The 18529-nt window shown below is 43.0% G+C and overlaps 1 protein-coding gene across 4 annotated transcripts in view; it reads right to left on the reverse strand.

The window, feature by feature from the left end:
• Positions 1-967: 967 nt before the first annotated feature.
• Positions 968-18529, reverse strand: part of SEMA4F (ssemaphorin 4F) — a 38963-nt gene continuing 21401 nt past the window's right edge. For 2 of the 4 annotated variants that reach the window (XM_063713585.1, XM_024242734.3), the window contains 4 exons: positions 18255-18415; positions 14827-14885; positions 9845-9963; positions 968-3762 (listed from right to left, as the gene is read on the reverse strand). In XM_063713585.1, coding sequence (XP_063569655.1) covers positions 9872-9963; positions 14827-14885; positions 18255-18415 — 312 coding nt within the window. In that variant the 3' untranslated portion in view covers positions 968-3762; positions 9845-9871. Of the gene's footprint in view, positions 3763-9844; positions 9964-12108; positions 14563-14826; positions 14886-18254; positions 18416-18529 lie in introns of those variants that run through there. The other 2 variants (XM_024242732.3, XM_024242731.3) reach the window with 1 other exon arrangement.

An 18529-nucleotide genomic window follows, 5' to 3' on the forward strand; every position in this document is an offset into this window, starting at 1 on the left:
AGCACGCACACACACATGCACACACACGTGCAACAATTCCAGGCTCAACTGTCTTGTCTGCAGATGTTTTATCAAACATAGGAATATATTATAGCCAAGTTGTCTAAACTCTGTTTACCTGAGTCTATCAGAGTTTATCTGTTAGTAATCTATCTCTAAAAGGCTGAAAGCTTCCCGGTTCATTCTAACACAGCAGTCCCATTTCTGAGAATTTACTTTAAAGTATATCCACACACCTACAAAATAATGGATTTATGGGGTTGCTTACTGTAGCAGAAGACTGGAAACACCTCAAATATCTATCACTAGGGAACTGGTTGAATAAACAAACTATGACACAACCACACAAAGGAACACTGTAGCTATAAAAAAAAATGAGGAAACACCCTATTAACTGATAGAGGACGATTTCCTTGATTTACGGTTAAAAAGAGCAGGTGTAGCACAGGTTATAAAGCATGCTATCTTTTCTGCAATATTTTCAAAAGCAGCAACTTCCCCTTCCCGATCTGCGAAACCACTAACACAGGGCTGACCTTTGGAACCAATGCAGCTTCAGCACTAGGACATTCACAGGCTAAAGGAGAAAAACTATACCATCATCTTACTGGCTGCTTAGGAAGATATTTGATATAATTCAACATCCATCCTATCCTCTTAAAAGAAAAATATAAAACTCTGTTAGTGTTAGAGGTAACGCAAAGACTCCCTCTCTATTACAAACCTATTAAAAACCAAGAGGAAGCGTGAAAAACAGTGCTGAAATACTAAAGGCACTGCTATAAAATCAGGTTCAAGTCAAGAATGAGTTCTATCTGGGCCAGTTCTGGAAGTTCCAGCCAACATGCTGAAATAAGAAAGAGAAGAAAGAAACAAATGTATTATTTTCAAATGATGTGATGTTAATCAATGGAAGGTTAGTTAAAATAAGAAATATCAAGCAATAGAATCCTATGCAGGATGATGATATAGAATAACATTTTATTGTGGAAAAGTACCCAAGATATAGTATCAAATGGAAGAAGCAGTTTACAAAATAGTATCATACTGTGTTTATTTAAAATATCTATTTATATCCCTATGTTGAATATATACATAGAGAAAAGTCTGAAAGGAAATCCACCAAAATATATTTAGAGATTGTATCTCTGGCCTATGGGTTTTGAAGTGATTCTTATTTTTATGTACTTTTCAGCATGTCCTAAATGCTTTATTACAAGCATATGTATGTAATTTTTTAGATAAATTTCTTTCACCCACAAATAAACACATTCATGTGTGCACATGCAAAACTCATTTCAAGATCAGTGGGATGAGCTGCATTTCTCTTAAAGTGGTTAGTGTTTGTGACCTAAGGCCACTTTCCAACTCACTCCCACCTTTGTGAAAAACCAAGCTGGTCTGCTCTGCCTGGTTCCTGCCCCTCTGAACAGAAGCCTCAGATCTGTGGGTTCCAAAAAAGCTTACTCTGGGCTTGATTTCCCAGGTAACCATGGCCCCTGTCCTCAGTACCCATACCCAGTCCTAGCCCTATCCTAGCTGTTTGCAAAGAACTCCCAGCCCTCTAAAGCCTGCCCACCTTGCCTGAGTGAAGAGGGCTCCTCCTTGCAACACATCCAACAGAAGCCTTTGCCTCCCCAGTGGGTGAATTTGGAGATCCCTGTGGCAGTCTGAAGCCTCCAAATGCCAGGCTTCTCAGCCCCACAATGGGGCTGAAGGTCATAGGCAGAGCATACCAGGTCCTGTCACCTCATCCCAGGTCTCTTGGGATCTTAAATGTCCCTCATATGTGTTTCCTCCCCTGGGTCCCTGCCTTGTATTTCAGACGGCTAGTTGGGTGGATTCTGCTACCTCGTTTCTGTTGGCCACATTTTATGAACCCTGTGTCTGCCTTTCCCCACCTCATCTTAGGCACATTGCCTGGCACAAGCTGCTCGTATGTGTGGTGCATCTGATCCTTACTTATTCTCCACCCTGCACCCTGAAGTTGTGAGAAGGCCACTCCCAGGTCTCAATTCCTCTGGAGAGAGGACTGGATTTGTTATCTTCCTGCGTCAACTTGAGTCATAATCCAGCAGTCTGCCCCCAGAGCCTGGTACTTCTTTTGCCTGGTACTTGCCCCACACCCCACCAGCTTCCCTCCTGGCCCAGTGCCCACCACACCATCGGAGGGTGGTCAGGCCCACTCCGTAAGGCTGGACACCATCACCCCAGACAGGAGCATTCCGATGGCTGCAGCAACGGAGTGACCGAGCCATATATACGTCCAGCGTGACTCATAGACTGAGATCAAAGCTGGCCTTGATCATCTTGGGACTCTGAAAAATATTGGCATAATCATCCCTCATCTATCCAGAACCAGCTTCCTATCAGTCAGTGTCTCCTTTCCATAATTTAGTTATGAACCAGGAATTAATGCACAAATACAAATGCCTTCAAATAGTTACTTTGAACCTGGGAAAACTTTACGTTATACTCATTTCCACCTAGCTTGGTTATTTGATTTCTAACTCCAAAACGTTTTAGGAAAAGCAAACTAGGAAAAGGAAAGCAGCAGCTATGTGGCAGGCCTCAGGAAATGATTGCCTGATAATTGATAATATGCAAGGTTTGGAAAAGTATGAGACCTCCAAAAGAGGGAGCAAACAGTCCTTTGCATCTGATATTACCACTCGGCACAAAACCTCATGTTTATAACGTAACCCCAAGTCACACACATGCAAACATGAGTCACCTTCAGCATGTTCCCCGAGGATGCCTAGGTGTTTCCGAACAACTCCCAGACCTCTGAAGGCTGCATACCTTGTCCAAAGTTGAGAGGGCTCCCCCATGTAATGTATCCCCGGAAGCTTTAGCATAATCACAGTACACGAGCAGCATGGTCAGTTCTCATAATTTGTACTGTAGTTCTCAGAAACTGATGGGAATGTATTTTTACAGTTGATATATTTACAACAGTAAATATATATTCATATATTTAAAGCACAAATTGTGCTTTATTTGCTGCCTATATCCTTGTTTCTTGAATTAGCTAATGGAGGGGAAAGAAACCTTGACCAATTAATTGTTAATGACTTCAGTTTTCTGATGAACTTCACCTTCCTCATCCCTAAAATGAAGCCAATAATACCTGCCTGAAGCACTTTGGATGACCATGAAAATCTAATAGGATGGCTATGTGAAAGTTCTACAGAAAGGAATAAAGAATGTGTAGTAATTTCCCTTATCTAGATTGGATCATGGATCTAAATTACAGAGGGAAGGAAAACTACAAGTACACATTACTCAAAGGTTAGAGATTAGGCAAATCTTGAAGACAGATAATTGACAGAACTGGGCACAGCTCAGAGCGGACTTCCACCAGCATTAGCAACAGGCTATTCTTGGGGAAAAAGTGACACCTACTGCATCTAACTATACTGCAATGGACCTAGAAAACCAAAAGTCTTCAAACTTGTGTTCAATGTTAGTCGGGCATGAGATCCCTACTTCACTACTGCAAAAATAAAAAATTAGGAATAGTCATATTGTATTTCTCTGGAAAAATCACAATCTCCTTTCATTTAAAAATAACTGTTGTTTTTCATATTCAAGTGTAATGCATATTAATTATAGATATTTAAAGAACATAAAGATCCTCTAATAACATCATTATCAAACATGTCTTAGTGCTGCTGCCACTGCCATCTTCATTTCTCTTCATTCTTCCATTTTTTTCCTTCACTTATTCTCCTTCCCCACCTCTTCGTCGTCCTCCTCCTTCTATCTCAATTCATGCACATTGTAAAAAATAAAAATAAATAAGACAGTAAATGAAAAGTAAAACCCCTCATCAGGGGTGACCATTGCTAACAGTTTGTTGTGTGCTATGCCACACAATTTTATAACAGTGGAAATACATTATCTATTACAAATGATTATAAGATAGTACTGGTTGTCATTGCTGTCCAGCCAAAGATCACTGGGAACACACCTGTAGTCAAGCAAGTTGGGGTTATTACTCTTTGCTCTGGGGGAGAATGCATGGCATGGGGAACTGTGGGGTGTTTCAGTAAGAGGGTGTTAGAAAGAACTTATTATGGGACTCAGGCTTGTGCTAGGGGGTTTGCAGAAGGGTTTAAGGAAGCAGGGTAATTCTGTGTGTGGGTATCTTAATAACTCTCATCCGGAAGGAGGGAAGACTGCTGCAAGGCTAAAGCCAATGAAGAACTTGTAAAGAAGCAGCAGTCATTCCTATTAGCCAGGACTGGAGGCTGCTCGGTCATTTTGTGGTCTGGACAATGTTCTTGTTTTGCCTGTGTTGAGACATGATTATAGAGTGATCTCATTTTTTTCTTCATCATCAGCACGGAGTGTCCTTGTCTGATGTTGGTGTTCTATGAAATCCTTTATGTTCAATAGGAAAACACCGAGGCCTGGCTGTAAGTGCCAGGCCAGCTCCTATCTGTCAGGGACCACTTTTCTCTTTCTTATTGTTTCCTCCTTTTTTGCTTAACAATGTGGACATTTTTTCATGTCAATACTGAAGCTTATTTAACCAAATTTCACTTGTTGAATAATTGATTTTTTCCCAACATTTTAGGCTTATAATTAATATAAAAATAAAAATCTTTAGAAGTATGTCTTTGCACACTTATACTGCTATTTCCTTAAAATAAATTTCTAAAAGTGTAATTACTGGATCAAATGATATATACACTTTAAAGTTTTCAATAGATATTACCAGAATGCCCTCCATAGAGTGTGTACTAATTTCATTTCCAACAATAGTATAGAATGCCCACTCTCCACAAATCCTTGACAAGGTCACCAACCTTTTTTTCTTGTTTTTTTCTGGTTCCATAGACAGAAAAAACATCTTATTTTAAAGTGTTTTATTATGTAAAATTTGATACACACAAAAGACAAAATGAGGCATGTATATGTCTCACTAGACTACACTACATTAGACTGTCTCAGTAGCTTCGGGGGAGTCTGGTTAGGTGGTACGAATGCTTTCATTGGCATCCCAAACCTGTTTCTCAAGCTGCTAGTTAAGAAGAGAGGTCAGTAGAATGAGGTATCTTTGGGTTCCTCAGATTTGGAACACAGCTTAACAATAGCGCCTTTCAAAGTGTGTTGCTGTCTGCTTACTCATCTGCCTATCCTTGAATTATGAGCTTTAAGGGGACAGGGACTATGTCTTATTCACTTTTGTGTCTCCAGAATCTAGCCCAGAATCTGACCTAAATAGACCTAAATTAATATTTAATGAACACTCCCCAATCTATTTTTTTAAAATTAATTGATACATAAGTAGTTGGAGGTGATAAATTAGCTATAGATTTTCTATGTAAGAAACATACTTATACATAAAATTCAATTTGTCCAACTACTCTGTTGGAATAATTCCTACAGATTGGAACTGCCAGGGCAAAGTATATACAAGATCTAAATTTTGACTAAATTTCCCAAAACTGGAGTAAATTTTCCCAGTGTTTAAGAGTTCCCTATTTCCTAAAATTCTATACAAATGTTAGATTTCTGTATTTGTGATCATTGATAATGTAATATTACAAAGAAATTGCTTTTTCATCTATTAATGTTAAGCTACATCATCTTCATATCACCTTATTAACCATTTGTGTTATTTCATTTTCCTCTGTTTCTTTTATTTTCATTTCCCTTGTAATGTTAGTCTCTTTGTTACTGATTTCTAAGAGCTCATTTACGATTAAGAATGTTAACATTTTTTCAAGTATTGCAAATGAAATACCATGTTTTTCTCATTTATTTTACTGTGGTGTTTTAATTTTTGGTTGTACAGAAGTTACGTATTGAAATATGATCATGTTCTGTTTTATATATATGAAATGAACAATGAGTGAAGGAGGAAACACCACTCCACTCTAGGAAGGCAAGACCCAGTTCTTGGAAGTTGATCTCTAATGGGCACTATTTGGGTACTTTGTACACTGCAGGGATTCTGAGCACAAGCTTTGGAATCCGAGAGAACTGGGTTTTAGTCACAACTCAGCTACAAACTAACTGTATGACCTGAGCAAGTTATTTCTCCTTCGAGCCTCAGTTTCACTGGCCAACAATGTGGCTAACAACACCAGTCTTTCTGAGATTGAGTTTGATGTAAAAAATGTTTAGCTCAATGCCCACATCATATCTAGCACATGATTATATTTTAGGGCATTATTATTAAGGGCAACTATGATTAGGGAATTTATGCTTGCAAAGTGGTATTGTGCCTTCCAGGGATACTTTGATTCTTTCACTCTGAAAGAAAGAGCAGAGAGGACCTACCTGTGGACCCAAAGCAAAGAAGGGTCCAGGATGGAGTTCGGAACACAGACAGGGAGAAGTCGTTTGAGGTCTAGGAGAAGGACACCCTAAAGCTATCCCTTGAAAACCATAAGCCTATGAGCAGAGGATCCCAGGGGCTGCCACTTGGTACTGCAGAACCACAGGAGCTGGGAGCAAAGTGGCCTCCTATAAGAGTACTGACCAGTGGATGGTGTTGGCCTCTCAGCAGGACCTGCATTCTTTCCATTACCCAGTGGGTCAGCTAGGCAATGGCTATATTCATTCACTCAATAAATATTGAGCATCTACTATGTGTCAGGCACTGTTTACTGTTCTAAGCATTGGGGATACAACAGTGAACAAAAAAGCCATAGTCCAGGCTTTCATGGAGTTTGCAATCTGACAAGAAGGAAAATAATTAAAATAAGCAAACAAGAAAATACAAATTGATGATATGCTATGCTGAGAATTAAAATAGGAGGATGTGATAGGAAGTAACTGGGAGCTACTTTATACAGAGTAATCAGGGTGGGCCTCTTTATGGAGGCAATGCTTAAGATAAAGCCTGACTGACCAGAAGGACTTGCAAAGATCAGGGGAAACAACTAGTTCCTCCTAGTTGGGAACAAGCTTGGTGTATCTAGAAAGCTGAATGAAGGTCGGTGTGGCTGTTGCTCCTGAGTGAGAGGAAAGTAAAAATAGTTTAGATAGATGGACAGAGGTCCTAACATGTAAGGCTCTGTAAATCAGAACAGAGGATTTGGATTTCATTCTAATTGTAACGGGAAGTGATAGGAAGGGTTTCATTTGGAAGGAACAACATTATCTTATTTAGTTTTCTTTTCTTCTTCTTTTTTTTTAATTATACTTTAAGTTCTAGGGTACATGTTGGTTTGCTGCACCCATCAACTCGTCATTTTTACATTAGGTATTTCTCCTAATGTTATTCCATCCTCAGCCCCCCACCCCCCAACAGGACCCAGTGTGTGATGTTCCCCGCCCTGTGTCCATGTGTTCTCACTGTTCAACTCTCACTTATGAGTGAGAACATGCAGTGTTTGGTTTTCTGTCCTTGTGACAGTTTGCTCAGAATGATGGTTTCCAGCTTCATCCATGTCTCTGCAAAGGACATGAACTCATCCTTTTTATGGCTGCACAGTATTCCATGATGTATATGTGCCACATTTTCTCAATCCAGTCTATCACTGATGGACATTTGGGTTGGTTCTAAGTCTTTGCTATTGTGAATAGTGCCACAATAAACATACGTGTGCATGTGTCTTTACAGTAGCATGATTTATAATCCTTTGGGTATATACCCAGTAATGGGACGGCTGGGTCAAATGGTATTTCTAGTTCTAGATCCTTGAGGAATCCCTACACTGTCTTCCACAATGGTTGAACTAATTTACACTCCCACTAACAGTGTACAAATGTTCCTATTTCTCGGCTGGGCATGGTGGCTCACGCCTGTAATCCCAGCACTTTGGAAGGCCAAGGCGGGCGGATCACGAGGTCAGGAGATCGAGACCATCCTGACTAACACGGTGAAACCCCGTCTCTACTAAAAATACAAAAAATTAGCCGGGCGTGGTGGCAGGCACCTGTAGTCCCAGCTACTCAGGAGGCTAAGCCAGGAGAATGGTGTGAACCCGGAAGGCAGAGTTTGCAGTGAGCTGAGATCACGACACTGCACTCCTGCCTGGGTGACAGAGCAAGACTCTGTCTCAAAAAAAAAAAAAGAAAAAAAAAAGCATTCCTATTTCTCCACATCCTCTCCAGCATCTGTTGTTTCCTGACTTTTTAATGATCACCATTCTAACTGGCGTGAGATGGTATCTCATTGTGGTTTTGATTTGCATTTCTCTGATGACCAGTAATGATGAGCATTTTTTCATGTGTCTGTTGGCTGCATAAATGTCTTCTTTTGAGAAGTGTCTGTTCATATCCTTTGCTCACTTTTTGATGGGGTTATTTTTTTCTTGTAAATTTGTTTAAGTTCTTTGTAGATCCTAGATATTTGCCCTTTGTCAGATGGATAGGTTGCAAAAATTTTCTCCAATCTTATTTAGTTTTCAAAGGTCACAGTCTATATCTAACTCTAAGACAGCTATAGTAAATTACAGTAATTGTGGTTTTTATTTGCCCAGCCAACTTAACCATGTCCCTCTTTCTGACAATTTAATCCTGACCTCCCTGGGCACGGACTTGACTCAGGCCTGACCAATCATAGTATCCATTTCCTTGCACACAGTCATTGGTATAGTGTGGGCATGTGATCTAAGCTGAGCCAATCAGAGTCCTTCCCTGGGATTCCTGGATTGGAGCTAAAGATGAAGTCTTGTCTCTAACATACAGAGCTAAGAGAATGTGAAGGAAAGATGGCAACCGTCTTTCCTAGTTCTAGGAATATGTCCATTTCCAGCAAGCAGAACATGCAGAGATGACAGACTAATGGAAGAAAAATAATCCTGGTGGCATTAACACTGATTCCAGTGGCTAAGGCCTCAGTTCCTGAGGCCCTTCTTGCAATCCTGGGGAATAACTACTCCTTATCTTTTCTACTAAGTGAGACACTAAGTTTCTCTTTTTACTGAACCCTGTCACCACGAGTCCTCTCTAATTCAACAGCCCTTCTTACCCAGGTATTTTTTAAAATATCCAGTCGCCATTTCTCTAAAAGGAAATTCACTGTACTCCATGGAGAAGGAAGAAAGGAGAGGAAGTAGCAGGTGCTCGATAGGAGGGGTGAGTGAGTTTATGAGTGCAAAGATTTAGTATATGTTTCCCTTCAATAAAGAAACAAAGAGGACATCAGCAGCTCTTGGTCCTAGCAAAAGGGTCTGAGGCCATAATTTTTGTTTTTGTTTTTGTTTGAGACAAGGTCTCGCTCTGTCACCCATGCTGGAGTGCAGTGGCATGATCATGGCTCACTTCAGTCTCCACCTCCCAGGCTCACAGGCTTAATCCATCCTCTCGCCTCAGCCTCCTAAAGTAGCTGGGACTACAGGCATGTGCCACCATCCCGAGCTAACTTTTGTATTTTTTGAGAGACAGGATTCCATCATTTTGCCCTGGCTGCTCTGGAACTCCTGGGCTCAAGTGATCTGCCTGCCTTGGCCTCCCAAAGTGCTGGGATTACAAATGCGAGCCACCGCGCTGACCCTGTGGCCATACTTTAGGCACAAATGCTTAGTACTGTGGTCTGAGCACAAGGCTATAATAGCCCTTCTCCATCTGCTTGAACTTGCATAGTCACGTGGCTTGCTTTGATCATTGAAATGTGATCATGCATGTTACTTCTAGACAAAAACATTAGGGGCCTACCTATGGTTAGCCAAGTTCCCTTTTCCTTTCTCTACAATCATGGAAACTTGTGTCAAGATGGAGCCTCCCTGAGCCTTGGTTCCCGAGTGACTACCAAGGATAGACATAGCGCATGAGTAACAAATATTTTAAGCCACTAAGAGTGTGGGATTGTTATTGCATCATAGCAAAGCCTGCCCTGGCTAGTAACACAATAAATGCCCAAAGTAGAATAAGAACTTACCTAGCAAAGATCTTAATGACAGCTGTATTACAAATCTTTGTAAAGGTAGCATGTGGACACCTTATTTTGTTGACTGGAATCCTGTAGGTTCATATTCCCTTTTTTCCAAGGACGTTTACCTAGGAATTACAAGGCAATCTCAATCTATGATGACCTATATTATTATGATGAAACCATAGGCTTTGTCTGGTAAAAAAAAAAAAAAAAAAAAAAAAAAAAAAAAAAGTTAATTTGGTGGATATGTGTGGGGAGAAGTTGCATTAGGGGGATGACTCCTGCAAAAGGTTGGAGGGAGGTCCTCTTTCTTCATTTTGGGCACTTGGTGCTCACTCAACTCCACCCCATTTACAGCTATTCTGCTCTATCTATAGGTAGGTTCATCACGCATATGCTCCAGACAGATCATTTTAGAAATGCTGACATTAGTATAGTGGGCAGGAATTTTTCTCCACAAACTCATAGGTACAAAAACTATTTATTTCTATTTATTTATTTAATCAAGTTAACCCGATTCTAAGCGTCCAGTCATCTGATGAGATATTTGATCTCAGCCATCTTGAGGGTGGTCACCCCTCTCCCAAGAATTCCACATGAATCCAGGGGGCTCATGTGGCTCCCAGCAAAGGGCAGAAAACCCTCTGGTTCTTATGACTGCCGCTGAGAAGCTCCTCATCCCAGCCCATACAGAGGGTGAGCAGCTCCCTCCTTCCACACCAAGCATGGGGACCCTTTCTCACAATCCTCTATGCCACAGCTGTCTCCAGCAAACACACATTCCATCCCAGCAGAGGTCTGTCACATCTGAGGAAGTGGCATGGAAGCAGGGCATAGGTCTACATCACTCAAAGAAAAAACTCCCATCCCCGTCCTCACCTCGGGGAAGGCCACTTCTGCCTTCTCTCTTCTTATGGAGGAAGGAATTGGAGCTTACGCATCAAACACACTTAAGTGTGTCTTGAGAGTGCTGAGGATGGGTGGCACGTCCTCATGTTTTGGGCGGGCAGAGAGTTTAGATGAACCCATGTGAGGTGATTAATGGCCCTTACTTGACAAACATGCAACGTGCCTAATGAAGGCCTGAGGCCTCAGCCTCCCTGATTAGACAGGTCCAATCATCCTTCTCAATCATTAATCTTCAGAGAATCCCTGCTGTCTTAAAAATGTACCCAGGTTTGTTTTAATAAGGTATAGTAAGACACACAGACACAGAAATGACTGTCATCGAGGAAGTTTATACTCACAGGTTCCTAGAAACAGGAGGCAAAGCACACTATACAGGGGGCACATGGGGAAGCACCAGGGTCAGTCGGGATGCAGAGGGAGCAGGGAAAACATGGGCAAGAGTGCTTATTGTGGTTTCCATTGGAAGGAATGAGTGAGGCAGGGTAGGCCGACTTAGGATTGGCTAGTTTGAGTAATTTCAGCAGGCTTTGGGGTAAAGAGGCCATCCCTAGTTGTCTGGTGCCTGGCCCTAGGTGATTAGAGCAGGCAGATAGTGGCTCAGAGTATAAGAGCCCTGGTCTCCCTCCTCCTTGAAAAACTCTTCTCTCCCACTCCCCATAGGAAGCCCAGTCCCCTTTGACATCTCCCCACCTTCCTTCCTCCCCCAAAGAGGAACTAGGCCATAACCTCAAGTGAGTGGGGTTGAAAGATAGGCTGAGGGTAAACCAAAGAACACACAGCCTTTCTCCATTCTATACAAAGGGATCTCAGGCCACTAAGGTCAGACAGGTCTGAGGATTATAAAAATCATAGATCTGCCTCCCAAAACCTAGAAACCAGCAGCTATGAGCTGTGCAGAGGTGACCCAGAACAGGACATCTGTGAAAGAATGACTGTCCTTTACTGAGTGAGGCTTAATATGATTGCGACTGTCATGGTTATCTTTTTTTTTTTTTTTTTTTTTTCCTTGAGATGGAGTCTTGCTCTGTCGCCCAGGCTGGAGTGCAGTGGCGTGATCTTGGATCACTGCAAACTCCACCTCCCGGGTTCACGCTATTCTCCTGCCTCAGCCTCCCGAGTAGCTGGGACTACAGGCCCCCACCACCGCGCCCGGCTAATTTTTTGTATTTTAGTAGAGACAGGGTTTCACCATGTTAGCCAGGATGGTCTTGATCTCCTGACCTTGTGATCCGCCTGCCTCGGCCTCCCAAAGTGCTGGGATTACAGGCATGAGCCAGCACGCCCGGCCTATGAATGTCATGGTTATCATATAGTTAAGCTATATGGTTATGGATAGCAAGCCCATTTTTGCAATAACAACATCTATTGGTACAGACAGGTCTTTATTGTTGACATATTTTCTCATTTAATCCTTGCAGCAACCCTGAGGTAGGTTTTATTATCCCCACTTCACAGATGAGTAAACTGACGTCCCTAGGTTAGGTTAGTTGCCAAAGATCACTCATTTATTAGTGGCAAAGCCACTGATAATTCCAAACCCAAGGGGACTCTTTTCAGTAGTTCACAGGCTGCTGCCAAGGAAAGTAGAGCAGAAAACTTCAAAGGGGAAGGACTGGATCATTGATTGGAGCTTGAGGGGCTCAAGCACCAGGGATGAACGAGGCACATTCACAGGCCAAGACCGGGACTCAGCAGGAGAAGCCTAGAGCCATGTGCGAGTGGTCAAGCAGGAAGAGGTCTTGACGTTTGGTAAGAGTTGACAATGTCATCAAATACACATAGAGCTCAGCTTCCAGGGACTGGAGAAACAAGAAGGCCTCCAGCAGCTACCAGTCCAGGGACTGGCCAAAGTCAGTCAGACTCAAAGAGAACTGAGAGGCCACAACAGTCTTCCAGACCCAGCAACCTCTGGCATCTCAGTGGTAACTCCGTTCCAGCAAATCACCCTGTTCCAGGCAGGGCCAGGCCAGGGAGAGCTGCCACAGAATGATGCCATCCTAGCTTGGCCTCAGTGCAGTAACCTCAGGACAGTGGTCCTTTAACTTTGTTAAAGCCTTGAAAATCTGACAAAAGCCATAAGACTTCCCCACAGAGACATACAGACACACATGTACAAAAAACATTTTGCATACAATTTCAGGGAGTCCATGGACCCCAGGTAGGGGGGACTCCTGCTTTAGGGCAAGGGTATCACCCTGAGTAGTCACTGATTGCAAACATATCTTTATACTGCTCATATATCCTATGACTGTTCCCCTTCTGTTGTTCCCTAATCATTAGAATGTTGTTAATTTTTAATGGGAGCCAAGGAAATGGGGTACAGCCTACACTCTAGCCAGAGAAAGCAGCTGTGACATGGCAGTGGTGGCAGCCAGAGGGTAAAAACAAAGAAAAGGATGGGGTCATGTGTACTTCCCACCCAGAAGGTCACTTTAGGAGCTTTTCTCTACTCAAATTTAGAGTAAGGTTGTGGGGCAATGGGGAGAGGGGCAGTGTTTCAGTTCCTTTTAGAAAGGAAAGTAATTCCTCTATGGCTACAGGGTCTAAAGTTCTGCAGGCAACGCCCCCATTCCAATCTTCTCCCTCCCCATCCCTCATAAATATTCCTAAGCATCGTCCCAGTCATTCATGCACATGTGGCCAGGTCTCCTATGAACACCATGTATTTACATGTACTCTTTCATGGAAGGGAAACTGAGATGGGGAAGATCTCAGGGCAGAGACTCCATGTTGCAACATGGGGATCATGCACTCCCCACAGATTCAGATAAACGTGAAGAATAAGCAGAACCACCCCAAGGACTCAGTGCACATTTGGCCCCAACCACCTCCAGGGCTCTTCCTTCCGGCCAGGCTCCAACCAGAAAGCAAAGTCGTAACTATGCCCTGTGCCCCATCCCCAAAACTAATGGGCCCAAGATAGGGGGCCAGGGATGAAGGGTTACAGGGGTTCAGATGTTAGGGGGAAGCCCTGATTTGCTGCAGAAAGCAGTTCTGATTTCTCATGGGAATCAGGAATCAGGCAAAGGTCTGGCCCCAAGCCCATCCAAGCTCAGAGAGAACAGATACTAAAGTCCAAGTAATGACTCATACTCAAAGAGAACTCAGAGGCTGGGATGGTCTTCCAGGCCCAGTGACCCCCAGCATCTCAGTGGTTACTCCGTTCCAGTGATCACTTATACACTAGTGGTCATTTGCCCAGCTCTAGATGGATGTTTCATCACATGTGGCTAGAGGAGCCCCAGTTAGCCGAATGTGGGCTGGGCTTGGGCAAGGATCAAGCAGGAAGGGTGGTGAGAATCCACCAAAGCCACTGCCCCTCTTGGCCAGGGCCAGCGGTAACCGCTCATCTTCAGGAGAGGGGGAGGGAGGGTCTTGGCTGTAGCTTGTGGTCCCAGAAGGTGGAGCCCCCAGGTCCAAGCCCACCTTGTCTCTAGCCAGAAGTTCCCTCTGTCGCCGTCGCTGCTGACGCCGACCAATCAGAATGAGAGTCAGGGATGCTGCGAGAACCCCCAAGAAGAAGCCTGCCAGTCCCACCCCCACTGTGTGGGCCCGGCTCGGAACATCTCGCTGGCTGCCCCATACCAAGCTGTAAGCTGCTACCACACGGGCTGCCCCACCCTCCTGACATTCACAGGCATAAGCGCCCATGGCCCCTGGGGTCACCACCACCTCCAGTCCATCCCGCCGGGGGGTGAGTGCAGTCACTCCACTGGGCTGGTGCCACACACAGGATGCCCATGCTGAGCTTGAAGAACATGGCAAGACCACATGCGCAGCTGTAGCCACAGGAACTTCAAACACTACTGGACGTTCTGCGAGAGACAGCAAAGGCACAAAAGGAGATGAGGCTAAAGGCTGGAGGTGTGATGAAGAAAAGTGTGGGGTGATGTCAGACATGAAAAGGGGCTATGGAGACTAAGCTAAAAAGGGGATTACTAAAGAGGCTGAGGCCCGAGGTTCCTGGCTGCCACATCTTCCAGGATCCAAGGTTTAGAATGGTTCCAAAATGAACAGCTCTCTAGCCCCTTTCCATCCACTCCACCCACATTTCCCTAATTCATACAGACCATACAGACCTCCAGGCTCTTTAGGACACAAAGAGGAGACATCTGCTGACTCTATGTCTTGGACCAACCTATAAAGAAGAGAATGCTTGGTAAATCCAGTGTCAACATTCCCTTCAACCCTCCTCAGTATTACTGAAGACTCCCTCATTCAATATATCTCCCATCATCCCAGAAATCACTCCAGAAATTATCAGTCAAGTTTCTCCGCATCACCAAATTTTTCCCCAATACCTCTTAATATTACTCATGACATTTCATTTGCCATATCAAATTCCATGCATCTTTCTAGCAGACCATGGATAGCTAAATTTGCACTAGGTCTGTTGTAAAGCTGTTTAGTGGAGGTACTTTAAAAGAAACAGAATCTTCTAAGAAATGAACCTGGTTCTCCACAACCACAAGATTTCTCTAGGAAAAAAAAGGATAAAAACTATAGGGATTTTTTTTTCTCTTATTTAAGAGAAAGAGCAAACTCCTTTTCTGTAGAAGCTAATCAAAATTCCTTTAGGGTCAGTGAGGTGACTTCTTGTTTCCTAAAAGCTGCTTGTCTCTACAAAGGAACTCTTCAATAGTGGTTGACATATACTGGCCTATGTGTTATTTCAAAGGATCTGGGGTCATCCAGCCGGAAGCTCCAGGCACAGTCCTGGTACTTCCAGGATTTGGATGGACTATATCTGATGGAGGATAGCAAGATGGACTGCTCACTGCTGAACTCTCTGGCACCACTCCCAGAGGCTGGGAAGTCAATGAGACCCCTACACTAGGGTTGTCAGTGAAAAGGTCTGAATCTTTTCAGGTAAAAGGTCTGAACACACAAAGCCTCAATCAAACACAGACTCATCTGAGTATGAACTCCTTCAATATGAATTGAGGTCCCTGAAATGAGCTCCCAAGACTGGTATGAATAGATGGAAGTTTCTTGGGTAAAACCAAGGTTGATTAGTCTAGCTGAGAGTGGGGAACACAGGAAGACCACATGTACAGCTGTTGCCACAGGAACTTCACAGTCTATGTTCTTCTCCCTTGGATGAACTGAGGTATGGGCAATGTACACAAGAACAACCCAGAACACTGGCATAAACACACACCCCACACTCCCCACCTCCCCCCTCCACTCATGTATACCTTAAGGGAATCCTTGAGGCTCAAGTATAGAGGATATCTAAGACCAGTGAATTCTTATTTTAATGGAAATTAAAACAATAAAGGACAGAATAAAGCCCTTGCTTTTGTCTTAGATGTTTAAAAGTTTTCCCCCAAAAAACTAAAAGACCAGGTTAAAGTTCTTAACCAAAAATGCCAAGCTGGCCAAGCCTGTCATCCAAGAGTTACCTTATATCCCTAACTGGCAAAAAGTCAAGAATCTGATCAAGAGATGGCATAAGATTTTACACTTATAATTCAAGACAAATATCAGAAAAACAAAATTAAATGTTATGACTATTCTAATTACATGTCAGTTTTTTCTTTCATATCTAGTCCTACAGATCAGTTACCATTTTAAACATTTCACTCTGTTTTGACATGTGTGAATTAATCTGTTTTATTCCAAAAGACAAGTACTTTTACCTCTGCAGAATTTGTAGCCATGGGGTTTTGTAATATTCTGGGTTTTGTATATACTTGAGGTTCTGTAGTATACAAATATGCTATAAATTAACTGGACTTCAAAATAGGAAATCTCAAGGTCAGTTTGCAAAAACACTTTCGAATCAAGTGATTAAAAATACTTTACCGGAAGATTTCAACAATTAAAAGACACTTAAGAAACATATCAACCAATTACAATTAATAAGCATTATTTGGATACTGACATAAACTTTTAAAAATATATGCAACAATCAGAACACTGACTGGATATTTGATGACATTAAGAAAGTAAGTTTTTGGTATATAATGGTAATATGGTTTTTTTTTAAAGCCCTTGTATGTTAGAGATACGGAAAGATTTATGGATGAAGTGAAATGATGTCCAGGATTTGCTTCAAAGTAGTTGGGAATGAGTAAATGTACTGATGAGGCAAGATTGACCAGGAGCTGATGGTTGTTGAAGCTGAGGGATAGATGCATGGAAATTCATTATACAATTCTCTCTACTTTTGGATATGATTGAACTTTCCCACAATAAAATGTTTTTAAGAGTCCTGGGCTGGGCGCAGTGGCTCACACCTGTAATCCCAGCACTTTGGGAGGCCAAGGCAGGTGGATTGCTTGAGGTCAGGAATTCCAGACCAGCCTGGCCAATGTAGTGAAACCTCGTCTCTACCAAAAATACAAAAATCAGCCGGGCGTGGTGGCAGGCACCTGTAATCCCAGCTATTCGGGAGGCTGAGGCAGGAGAATCGCTTGAATAAGGGAGGCAGAGGTTGCAGTGAGCCGAGATGGCGTCACTGTACCCTAGCCTGGGCGAGAGAGTGAGACTCCATATCAAAAAAAAAAAAAAAAAAAAAACTCCTTATCTAGTAGAGATACATATTGAAATATTTAAGATGAATATGATATGATGTCAGGGATTTGCTTCAATGTGACATATGCTTTTAAGCTGCTAAATGGAAAATGGATGGTAGGAGCCCAAAATGGTCAAAAGAAGACCAATTAGGTTATTAGAGTAGTCCAGTTAAGAAGCGATGATGGCTTGGACTAGAGTGGTAGCAGTAGAGGTGGACAGAAGAGGGTGGACTAAGGACATTTGGGTGCTAGAATCAGTACAAATCATAATACAATGTGGGCAATTTCTGGCTTGAGCAACTGGATGCATGGAGGTCCCTTTACTGGAATGAGGAAAACCAGAGAAGGAGAATGTGAGAGAAAGAGGAAACAACAGTGCATACTCTGACTTGCTAAGTTTGAGTTGCTTATGAAGCAGCCAAGGGAATATCAAGTAGACAGTCGGATGGGGAGTTCCACAGCTCAACTAGATATATTTGTGGTTGTCATTAGCACTCAGATGGTATTGAAAGTAACGAGAATGAAACTGCCTAGAGAGAGCATGAAAGTGTGAAGAGAATGGGTCCAGAACTGAACCCTGAGGAATATCAACATTCAGTAGTTGGATAGGAAAGTAATGGAGACCAAAGAATGCAGTCATAGAGAGCAAGAGGAAAGTATTTCAAGGAAAGAGGGAGTGGACAACTATGAAAACACTTCCAAGAGCTCTCGTAAGATGAAAGCTAAGAAGCATCCAGTAGAGATGGCACACTGTCAGGTTAAGGCAGGTCCAGCAGAGAGACAAGGACATTGATGAGGTAGCACTAAACAGACAAACAGATGAGCTAGTATGGACTGACAGAAGGACACACGAGTGATGTAGACACTAACAGACAGAAAAAGAAAACAGCCTCCAGCAGGGCAGCATTAACAGATGAGAAACATAGACATATGGATGGGACAGAGCCCTGGCACAGTAAGCAAGAAATCCAGGCAGCTACACTCACCCTTGGTGCTCCCCGACATGGGCCACACACTCATCCAGCCGGAAGCTCCAGGCACAGACTGGGTCCTGGGCCAGGATGCACTCTGAGCAGCTCTGGAGACGGCCACAGTTGGTTGTATTCACTTGTGTCACCTCAGTACGGGAGCCAACCAGGAGCCAGCTCTACAAAAAGGGAGTGGGGAAGGGGAATACACTGGATCTCCCAGACCTCAGGGTCACAAACTGGCTCTGGACTCAGATGTCTCCCCAATAGACTCTCCAAAATCTACAACTCAC

This window comes from Pongo abelii, chromosome 12 (assembly GCF_028885655.2).
Source record: "Pongo abelii isolate AG06213 chromosome 12, NHGRI_mPonAbe1-v2.0_pri, whole genome shotgun sequence".
Taxonomy (NCBI): Eukaryota; Metazoa; Chordata; class Mammalia; order Primates; family Hominidae; genus Pongo; species Pongo abelii.